At 41.3% G+C, this 10,995-nt stretch overlaps 1 protein-coding gene across 1 annotated transcript in view; it reads left to right on the plus strand.

Moving 5' to 3' along the window:
- Positions 1 to 10,995, plus strand: part of Ptpn9 (protein tyrosine phosphatase, non-receptor type 9) — an 80,077-nt gene that overhangs the window by 35,246 nt on the left and 33,836 nt on the right. The window contains exons 2-5 of the mRNA XM_005347523.2: positions 414 to 557; positions 2,878 to 2,967; positions 3,657 to 3,781; positions 7,618 to 7,723. Of these exons, the coding sequence (XP_005347580.1) occupies positions 414 to 557; positions 2,878 to 2,967; positions 3,657 to 3,781; positions 7,618 to 7,723 (465 nt within the window). The remainder of the gene's footprint in view (positions 1 to 413; positions 558 to 2,877; positions 2,968 to 3,656; positions 3,782 to 7,617; positions 7,724 to 10,995) is intronic.

Raw genomic sequence — 10,995 nt, forward strand, 5'->3', positions numbered from 1 at the left:
TCCGCCTGCCTCTGCCTCCCGAGTGCTGGGATTAAAGGCGTGCGCCACCACCGCCCGGCTTAAAATATTTTTTACATTAAAATTTAAAATTCCTTTTATTTATTTGTATGTGTACTCATTCGAGCATGTGGAGGTCAGAGGACAATTTTCAGGGATCTTCTTTTCCTTCTCCCATGTGGGACCTGGCTATTGAACTAGTGGCAGATGTTTTTACATGCTAAACCATCTTTTTTTTTTTTTTTTTTTTTTTTTTTTTTTGAGACAGAGTTTCATGTAGCCCAGACTGGCCTAAAACTTCATATGTACCTGAGTCTTGTTTGGGGAACAAATAATAATCTTTGCCTGCTGTCTCTTTTATATTTCCAAAATATGTTCTCTTCTTACTAATTATTCTTTCTTTGTTTATTAAACAGGCTACCAAGCAGTTTCTTGAGGAGATCAACAAGTGGACAGTTCAGTACAATGTTTCTCCACTCTCTTGGAACGTGGCTGTCAAGTTCCTCATGGCCAGAAAGTTCGATGTGCTTCGTGCCGTAGAGTTGTTTCACTCCTACAGAGTACGTGGGTCATGTGGTCTGTAGCAGTTGAGCTAAGTATTGCTGTTCTTTGTGCTCTCCTCACACACACTGGATCAGCGTCCAGCAGCTGGGAGAGCTGAGGTTGGACTGGCCAGCTCCTGGAAACACTCTGTATGTACCCAGAGTTTGCTGCGATGGTGGAGGCTAAGGAAATTCCTTGGTATCAGCCTGTGACAACTCCTCCTCGGAGTCTGAATCTTTGCTCTTCTCTGCCTCCTGGCTGACCTATTTGGTACACTTCACAGGTGTTTGAGGTCCTTTGAAGTTTTACGAAGCTGCTGTTCTGATGACTGAAGAGCTTAGAGAGAGCTGTTCAAGAAAGGGGGTATTAACTCTAGAAAAGAAAAACAGATATTAGCTAAGTTCTGTTCTTAGAAGTTACTTTTTTAAAATTTTTAAAATATATTTTTTTTATTTTATGTGCATTGATGTCTATGTGAGGGTGTCAGACTTGGAGTAACAGACATTTGTAAGCTGTCATGTGGGTGCTGGGAATTGAACCTGTATCCACTGGGAGAATAACCAGTACTCCTAACCACTGACCGTCTCTCCAGACCCCTTGTTTCTTTCTTTTTTTTTTTTTTTTGACACAAGGTTTCTCTATTTCCTGGAATTCACTATGTAGACCAGGATGGCCTCAAACTCATGGAGTTTCTCTGTCTCCTGAGTGCTGGACCAAAGGCGTGCACCATCATGCCTGACTACATAGTTACAATACTAACAGTGCCGTGATTGCTACCTAGAAGAGGGAGTAAATACACTTACAGATGTGTTCTGATAAGAGAGTAGTACTCTGGAAGAGCATTTAGCTAAGCAAAGGAAGCATTCCTAAAAGAAATAACTTCTAGCTGGACATAGTGCCTCCTTTAATCCTAGCATTCAGGAGGCAGGGGCAGTTGATCTCTGTGAATTCCAGGCCAAGCCTGTTCTATATATTGAGGTCTACGTCAGCCAGGGCTGAATAGTGGCACCTTGTTTCAAAAACAAAACCAAAAAAAAAAAAGCCGGGCGATGGTCGCGCACGCCTTTAATCCCAGCACTCGGGAGGCAGAGGCAGGCGGATCTCTGTGAGTCCGAGACCAGCCTGGTCAACAGAGCTAGTTCCAGGACAGGTTCCAAAGCCACAGAGAACCCTGTCTCGAAAAACCAAAACCAAAACCAAAACAAAACAAAACCAAAAAACCACACCTAAAGGATGGGTAGGAATCAAGCCCTGGTGAAGTATAGTAAAGAAAGCAGTGTGGGCTGGACAGATAACTTAGCTGTTAAAGGTTTACAACCAAAATACAAGAAACTGTAAGTTCAGATGCCCAGTGCTGGAAAGTAAAATTTAGCGAAGCCAGAATGTTTAGTAGGAGTCAAGGTATGGTAAAAGACTGAGAGCGCAGATCAATAAAGCCAGGTCGTTAAGGCCTCAGAAATCCATTAGTATTACAAACAACATGGTAGGGGTTTCCATATTTGCATTCCAGAAAGATTTTGACATTGTGGTTTTTGGAGAGTGTGTCTCAGCTGTTACCCTGGAGCCAGAAGGTCAGTTTAAGGACTGTCAAATTTACAAGGAGAGAGAATGGCAGTGTTATTAAGCACATAATGTCAGGTGAGGTGGAGAAAAATAGGGCAGAGCTGCTTAAACCAGTGTGTGAGGAGAGGAGTGGGACGGGTGAGGTAAGATCATGCTGGCATTCATTAATTTAGGAGACAGGAAAGTGGGGTGGGTTCATGGTAGAAAGGACATAATTTTAATTTGTCTGTGCCTGTGGGATATCCAAATAGACATGTCTGTCTTTTAAGCAGATAGAATATGAGCATGGGCTGCAGAAAAGAAATCTGCACTAGAAACAGAGATTTCTTTTCTTTTTTTTTTTTCTTTCATTTTCTTTTTCTTTTCTTTCTTTTTTTTTTTTTTTTTTTGGTTTCTCGAGACAGGGTTTCTCTGTGGCTTTGGAGCCTGTCCTGGAAATAGCTCTGTAGACCAGGCTAGTCTCGAACTCACAGAGATCTACCTGCCTCTGCCTCCCGAGTGCTGGAATTAAAGGCGTGTGCCATCATCGCCTGACGAAACAGAGATTTCTAAATGACCAACTAGGGTGACTATTGGAGGCATCAGAAGAGTTACCGGTAAGGTAGCTTTGGACAAAACTGTGGGAACAGTTAACTGCTCTGGAGTGCAGGCATGTTACAAAGGAATTCACAATTCATTTATATTTCTAACGTGCCTTAGCTCCGAGCTATGTAAAGTTGTTCTGGATATATCGTATTTCCATATTAATTCATCTCTTTATTATTTCCTTTTTAGGAAACAAGAAGGAAGGAAGGCATTGTGAAGCTGAAACCTCATGAGGAACCTCTCCGTTCTGAGATCCTCAGTGGAAAATTTACCATCTTGGTAAGTCTTTAGAGCCTGTCTTGGCTTTGTTACTTTCTCTTGTCCTATTTGGATTTTTGTGCCTAGGTTCCTTATCAACACATTTTGCTACTAAATTATTCTACTAATAGTTGAATAATTACTAATTGAAAATTACTAGTTATTAATAATAGTTGAATTATTGAGCTTTGGAGTAGTAGATGTAAACATTTTTCTTCATTGATCCATCTAAGTTGTTGGTCAGCATCTTGGGAAGGCTAACAGTGTGTCAGAGCATAGCATACCCTTACCTAATGGAAGCTCTCGTTTATAGAGATCTCTTGGTCTCTCAGATGAATATGTAATAATATGTTTAAGGTAGCACAGAAACCATTATCTTGATCTGTTTTTCTCCATCCTGCCTGGGAAATTAGTTACAAATCCAGTGCAGAATTATCCTTGGATTGCTCTGCAATTGAAGAAAATGTGATTTTTTTTTTTTCAGAGCTACGAGAATATGGTTCTAGGAAATGCTGATAGGATCAGTCATGGGTAATGATAACATTTTTCCCTTTGTGGAAGAACAGACACAAATCAAGGAGTTTTGTTAGTAGCTGTTCTCATCATATGTCAACTCTTTATCCAGGATAATAAGTCTAAAAGATTGCTGTGATTTTTTTTTTTTTAAATTATTATTTGATTTCTAAATATTTCTTGTTTATTTGCTTTAGAATGTTCGAGATCCAACTGGAGCCTCCATTGCCCTTTTCACTGCCAGGCTACATCATCCTCACAAGTCCGTCCAACACGTGGTACTTCAGGCCTTGTTTTACTTGCTGGACAGAGCTGTGGACAGGTGAGCACTATCTACCTCATTAGGAAAGTGACAGTTTTAAATTGTTGAAATTCAGAAGTGCTCGTACCATGTCTCTAGGATACAGCCTAGACAGCCTCTGAGTAGAAAATACCTCATGTTGTCACGAGTGTTTATTCTTAGCACCATCCTGATGCTGGGTACTCTTTGTTTTCATCCCCTTGCCTATTTTAGGATTAACAGAAGCTGAGAAAGACAATTCCTAACAGTTGTTAATACATTGAGGATAGAGGAAAGAGACTCTGTTGATTCCTTGTGTGTGTGTGTGTGTTAATATAAGGCATCCATATGCTATCATTAGGCTAAATCCTAATCTGTCTTTTTTTTTTTTTTTAATATTTATTTATTTATTATGTATACAATATTCTGTCTGTGTGTATGTCTACAGGCCAGAAGAGGGCACCAGACCTCATTCCAGATGGTTGTGAGCCACCATGTGGTTGCTGGGAATTGAACTCAGGACCTTTGGAAGAGCAGGCAGTGCTCTTAACCTCTGAGCCATCTCTCCAGCCCCCCTTTTTTTTTTTTCTTGAAAAATATTATTAACATTTTACTTTGAGATATAGTCTGACTTAGTTGCCCTGGCTAGGCTTGAAATCATTCTTTAGCTTAGTCCAGATAGGAATTTGCTGTCCTTCTGCTTCAGCATCTCAAATAACAGAGATTATAGGCCTGTATCACCAGACCTAGGTCATCTGTTTGTTGGTTTTTGTTCATATTAAAACCCTCTGGGGGCTGGAGAGATGGCTCAGTGGTTAAGAGCACTGCCTGCTCTTCCAAAGGTCCTGAGTTCAATTCCCAGCAACCACATGGTGGCTCACAACCATCTGTAATGGGGTCTGGTGCCCTCTTCTGGCCTGCAAACATACAGACAGAATATTGTGTACATAATGAATAAATAAATAAATAAATATTTAAAAAAAAAAACAAAAAAAAACCCTCTGGATGCTAGAGATATGGCTCAGAAATTAAGAACACTGGATGCTCTTCTAGAGGACCCAGGTTCAATTCCCAGCACCCACGTGGTGGCTAATAACAATCTACAACTCCAGTCCTAGTACATTCCATGTACATATTGGCAAAACACACACATGAAATAATAATAATAATAATAATAATAATAATAATAATAATAATACCACCACCACCACCACCCCTGGGATAACCTGGGGATGTACAGGGGTAGCTAGTTCTCTAGCATGTGGAAGACCCTAAGTTCTTTCTCTAGTATGGAAAAACAAAGATAAAACAAGCTAGGCCCAGGCAGATCTCTGGTTTTGAGGCCAGCCTGCTTTACAGAGCTTGTTCAAGAACAGCAAAGCTAGCTGGGCCGTGTTGGCGCATGCCTTTAATCCCAGCACTCAGGAGGCAGAGGCAGGAAGATCTTTGTGAGTTCGAGGCCAGACTAGTCTACAAGAGCTAGTTCCAGGACAGGCTCCAAAGCTACAGAGAAAGCCCGTCTCGAAAAACCAAAAAAAAAGTTTATAAACAAGAACAGCAAGGCTACACAGAGAAACCCTGTCTTGAAAACCATAAAACCCCCCAACCAACCAACCAACCAAACAACCAAACAACCAAACAACCAAAAACCAAGCCAGGCCTAGTGGTATCCACAATCTTAGCATTCAAGAATCAGAGGCAGGAGGATCACCACAAATTTGAGGTTTGCAAGGTCTATATAGTAAGTTCCAGGCTAGCTAAGGCTACATAGAGAAAAATCTGTCTTGATAAAAACTAAACCAAAACAACAAGCTAATCTGGAAGCTGGGGTTATGTGGCTTGCTTTTGGAGTGCTTGCCTAGCTTGCCTATTGCCCTGTGTTCCCAGTACTACAAAAATAATTAGCCAGCTGGGTTGGTACATGCCTTTAATCCTAGCATTCTGGAAGCAGAGACTGGTGGGTCTTTGTGAGTTTAAGGTTAGCTTGATCTACATAGTGAGTTCCAGGCTATCCAGAGCTATAAAGTGATTTCCTGCCTCACAAAAAGAGTGTGTCGGGGGTTGGGGTGCCGGGAGATGACTTAGCAGTTTTGAGTACTGGCTAATCAGAGGACTGGATCTCTATTCCCAACAACCATTGATAGCTCCAATTCCAAGGGCATCTGACACCATCTTTTATTTCTGTGGTTACTAGACATGTGGTGCACATACATGTATAGAGGCAAAACGCTCATACATATGAAGGAAATTAAAAATAACCATTGGAGGGGCTGGAGAGATGGCTCAGAGGTTAAGAGCACTGACTGTTCTTCCAGAGGTTCTTAGTTCAATTCCCAGCAACCACATGGTGGCTCACACCCATCTGTAATGAGATCTGGTGCCCTCTTCTGGCCTGCAGGGATTATACATAATTAATAAATAAGTTTTAAAAAAAAGATAAAAAAATAACCATTGGTTTGTTGACCTATTATACCTTTAATGTCAGCGCTTAAGTGGGGGAAGATGCTATAACTTTGAGGCCAGCTTAGGTTGTGAGAAGAGACTGTCTCCAAAAGGGAGCAAAAAACAAAACAAAAACTCTGACCACAGCCTATGGGGGTCAGACACAGTATTGCCTTAAAGCCTGATGTGGTAGGAGTGTGAGTTTGAGGCTAGCTTGAGTTTCATAGAGATATCTCCTGTTGCATGTAGCTCGAGTCAAACTTCCTAGGGAAGCAGTTGGCTATCATTGTGACACTGCATAGTGCACACAAGAAAGCACTTTATGTTCTGCAGCATTCCCTGTTTTCAGAGGATGAGAAATTCCATATAGACTGTAGAACCTGGATCATTATGCCCTGTAGTTCCTTCTTAATTCATTTCTTTCCCATCACTGACTTGTTTTAGGCCCCTATCTTGAGAAGAAAGTTTGTAATTCTTTTAAATGTCCCTAGTTGAGCTTGTGGAGAAATGGAAACTCTCTAGACCTAGATAATCTACTTGGTAATTATGCCTCAATTGACAGCATCTGTGATCTTCCTGAATGATAGTTTCTGTGTGGTTATGAAAAAGGAATCAAGATTAATATTAATACATTAGGGGCTAGTAGAAATAAATTCTGTCAGAAAAACTTCTGTGCATTTTAGAAAGAAATGTTTTTTTTTTCTTGCTTTTTAGAAAGTTAATTCACTGATCCTGAGATATATTAGATATACAACAAATTTTAAATTTACATACATGAACTGAATTTTGAAGTATTTCCTTTTTTTTTTTTTTTTTCTGGAGACAGGGTTTCTCTGTAGCTTTGGAGCCTGTCCTGGAACTAGTGAATTTTGAAGTATTTTCATACACACATAATCGGCAGGTTACTTCTGATTTGGTACTTCCCTCTTTAATGTTGTAGAAGTATGATGGTATGGAGGCTACAGGAGGGAGGCAAAGATGAGGATGCAAAATAATAACCTTGGGATGGCTCATACCTGTAATCCTAGCACTAAGGAGAGTGAATCAGGGGGATTGCTTTGAGTTTGAGGCAAGCCTGATTTACATAGTAAAGCTAGCCTGGACTACATGAAACCCTCTTTGGAAAAAACTAAAACAAATAAGTGTAAAACTTGTTATCTAGAAATGGTACGATTAAATGATTTATTTCTAGATTGGCAAGATTGCTTAGTATCTCAAAGCACTTTCATATAAGCTTGGGAACCTGGAAGGAAAGGAGGGAGCTGACTCTTAGGAGTTGTGTTCTGATCCCACACTTCCTGGCACACGCCTCTCCTCCCTACCCATGATGATGATAATTCTAATAACCTTCTGAGTCATAAAAGCATCTAAGGATCTCACTTAACTTTGAATGAAATATTTGTATTGAATTAAATGTTTGTTTAATTGGTTTACAGCTTTGAAACTCAAAGGAATGGATTGGTGTTTATCTATGACATGTGTGGTTCCAATTATGCCAACTTCGAGCTAGATCTTGGCAAGAAAGTCCTAAACCTGCTGAAGGTAAGGTTGTAAGGGGAAATCCTCTTAAGTCTCGCTCTTGCTCTCAAACCAAAATAATAACAACATAAAATGAATAAAAAATTGAAAAGGGAATAATGAAAATGAACAATTTCAGGGAAATTCTTAGTTATAAAAGTGTCTTTTCCCGCCGGGCGATGGTGGCGCACGCCTTTAATCCCAGCACTCGGGAGGCAGAGGCAGGTGGATCTCTGTGAGTTCGAGACCAGCCTGGTCTACAGAGCGAGTTCCAGGACAGGCTCCAAAGCCACAGAGAAACCCTGTCTCGAAAAACTAAAAAAAAAAAGTGTCTTTTTCCAGAGTTTTGTGGAACAGTAGCTCATAAAGGCCTACCCATGGGAACTGTGAGAAATGCCAGCTAGCAGGAACTTTCTATCTTTCCTTTTTTTTTGGTTTTTCGAGACAGGGTTTCTCTGTGGCTTTGGAGCCTGTCCTGGAACTAGCTCTTGTAGACCAGGCTGGCCTCGAACTCACAGAGATCCGCTTGCCTCTGCCTCCCGAGTGCTGGGATTAAAGGCGTGCGCCACCACCACCCGGCTTAGCAGGAACTTTCTAGACATGTGCTGGTCGACTCAGGGTGAAGTGTGTTTTGCACTACACTTCAGTGCATGTGAGTTCATTTGGTCTACTCATGTTCATGTAGAATTACGCACATATACAAATGTGTATAAGTCCTATATACGTAGCTTCATAGTTCCTTATCCTTAAGTCCTAGGCCTAGTGACTTGTTTTGTAAATGTATGTATACATGTATGTGTGTGTGTACAGGTGCACTTGTGTGCTTGTTTATGTGGAGGAGAGCAGACAACCTTAGGTGTCATCCTCAGGCATGTAATCCACTTTTTTGAGACATAGTCTGTCATTGACCTACAGTTCACCAGTCAGGCTAGACTGGCTGGCTAACACACCCCAGGGATCCTCCTGTTTCTGCTTCACCCCCTTGGGTTACAAATGTATGACACTACACTTAGCAATTTTGTTTTTGTTTTTGTTTTTTTTTTTTTGGTTTTTCGAGACAGGGTTTCTCTGTGGTTTTGGAGCCTGTCCTGGAACTAGCTCTTGTAGACCAGGCTGGTCTCGAACTCACAGAGATCCGCCTGCCTCTGCCTCCCAAGTGCTGGGATTAAAGGCGTGCACCACCACCGCCCGGCACTTAGCAATTTTGTATTAGTTCTAGAAAACGAATTCAAATCCTTGTGCTTATGGGGTAAACATACTACCCACTTAGTTAACTTCCCCAGCCATAAAGGTATTTTTGCTTTTTTATTTTAAAAGGTGATGCGGCAGGGCTGAAGATACAGTTAAACTGGTAGTATTCAGAGGCCTTGCATTTGATTCCAAGTACCTAGAGCAGGGGGATGAGAAGCTCATGGTCATCCTTGGCTACGTAGCAAGTTCTCTGCCAGCATAGCTTGTTTTTCTGTTGCTGTGACAAAAACACCACGACTAAAGTATGTATAAAAGACAGCGTTTAATTGGTCTTAAGGTTTCAGGGGGTTAGACCCCATTATGCTGGAACAAAAATTTGGCCATAGAAACGGTTAAGGACTCACATCTTGATCTATAGCTGGAGGGAGAACACACTGGGATTTGTACTAGTCTTTTGAAACATCAAAGCTTGCCCTCAGTAATACACCTTCTCTAACAAGGCCACACTTCCTAATTCTTCCCAAACACTTCCACCAACATGGAAACAATTACTCAAATATGGGCCTCTGGGAGCCATTCTCGTTCATTGTACTAGAATGGGCTGCATGAGACCATGTCTCAAATAACAGCACCTCCACATACACAAACTTCATTATAATGTATAACTATTTAATATGATTAAGGAAGGTTGAGTGACATAAAATAAATTGTGCAAGCCAGCTATGGTGATACATGCCTATAATCTCAGCACTCATGGTAGGAGTTCAAGATCACCCTGGACTACATAACCAGATCCTTTGTCTCAGAAAACAAAAATAAAAATATGCAAGTGAAATAACTTAACTGTTCAGGAGTTGGGAGTGTAGCTCAGTTGGAGAGCATGCACTTGACATTTGTGATGTGTATTGTCATGGGCTTATAATACTAGCACTTGGGAAGCTTAGACAGAAAGTTTGTCAAAGATTTAGGGCCAGAATGGGCTACATATGAGTGCCAGCTCAACCCAGGCTGACTGTAGGCAATACCCTGTCTTCAACTAAGGTAAAAGAACAAAATAAAACAAAAATATTTGGGTCAGGTTGTCCTAGCACAGGAGAAAAGCAGAGGCAGATGGATCTCTGTGAGTTCAAGGCCAGCCTAGACTCCTTAGCAAGTTCCAAACCAGTCAGAACTATATATTGAGGCCCTTTCTTGGTGGGGTGTGGGGGTGGAGGAGCATTTGTATTTCTAGAATAACATTTCAGAAATTGAATTGACTAAAGGTTATATGTACATTTTAAAGAATATATAATGGGCCGGGTGGTGGTGGCGCATGCCTTTAGTTCCAGTACTTGGGAGGCAGAGGCAGGAGGATCTCTGTGAGTTCGAGGCCGGCCTTGTCTACAAGAGCTATTTCCAGGGCAGGTTCCAAAGCTACAGAGAAACCTGTCTCAAAAAAGAAAAAAGAGGAAGAGATGGCTCAATGGTTAAGAGGATCCCAGAGAACCAGGTTCATGTCCCATCAAACCATGGCAGCTCACAACTGTCTGTGGTTTTAGCTCTCCAGGTATCCAGCATCCTCACAGCAATGCACATAACATAAAAAAGTTTTAATTAAAATAAAAGGATATATAATGGAAATTGCCTCCTAAAGACACCATCAATGAGCAGGTCTACCAAGTCTGAATGAAAAAGCCTTTGAAGGGGCTGGAGAGATGGCTCAGAGGTTAAGAGAACTGACTGCTGTTCCGCAGGTCCTGAGTTCAATTCCCAGCAACCACATGATGGCTCATAACCATCTGTAATGAGATTTGGTGCCCAGAACACTATACACATAATAAATAAATTAAAAAAGAAAATGAAAAAGCCTTTGACGAATTTTGTTGTATAGTCTGTGTAGGGGGTGATTGTAAATTTCTCAAATTTAGTAGAACCAAAACTAACTGGACCCCAGTGGTGGTGTCACATGCCCAGGACAGCTGGGGCTACACTGAGACAAAGAAGCAAGCAAAGGCTTAACTAAAAAGACAGAGAGTGCCGGGCGGTGGTGGCGCACGCCTTTAATCCCAGCACTCGGGAGGCAGAGGCAGGCGGATCTCTGTGAGTTCGAGACTAACCTGGCCTAC

The sequence above is a fragment of the Microtus ochrogaster genome, chromosome 5, assembly GCF_000317375.1.
Source record: "Microtus ochrogaster isolate Prairie Vole_2 chromosome 5, MicOch1.0, whole genome shotgun sequence".
Classification (NCBI taxonomy): Eukaryota; Metazoa; Chordata; class Mammalia; order Rodentia; family Cricetidae; genus Microtus; species Microtus ochrogaster.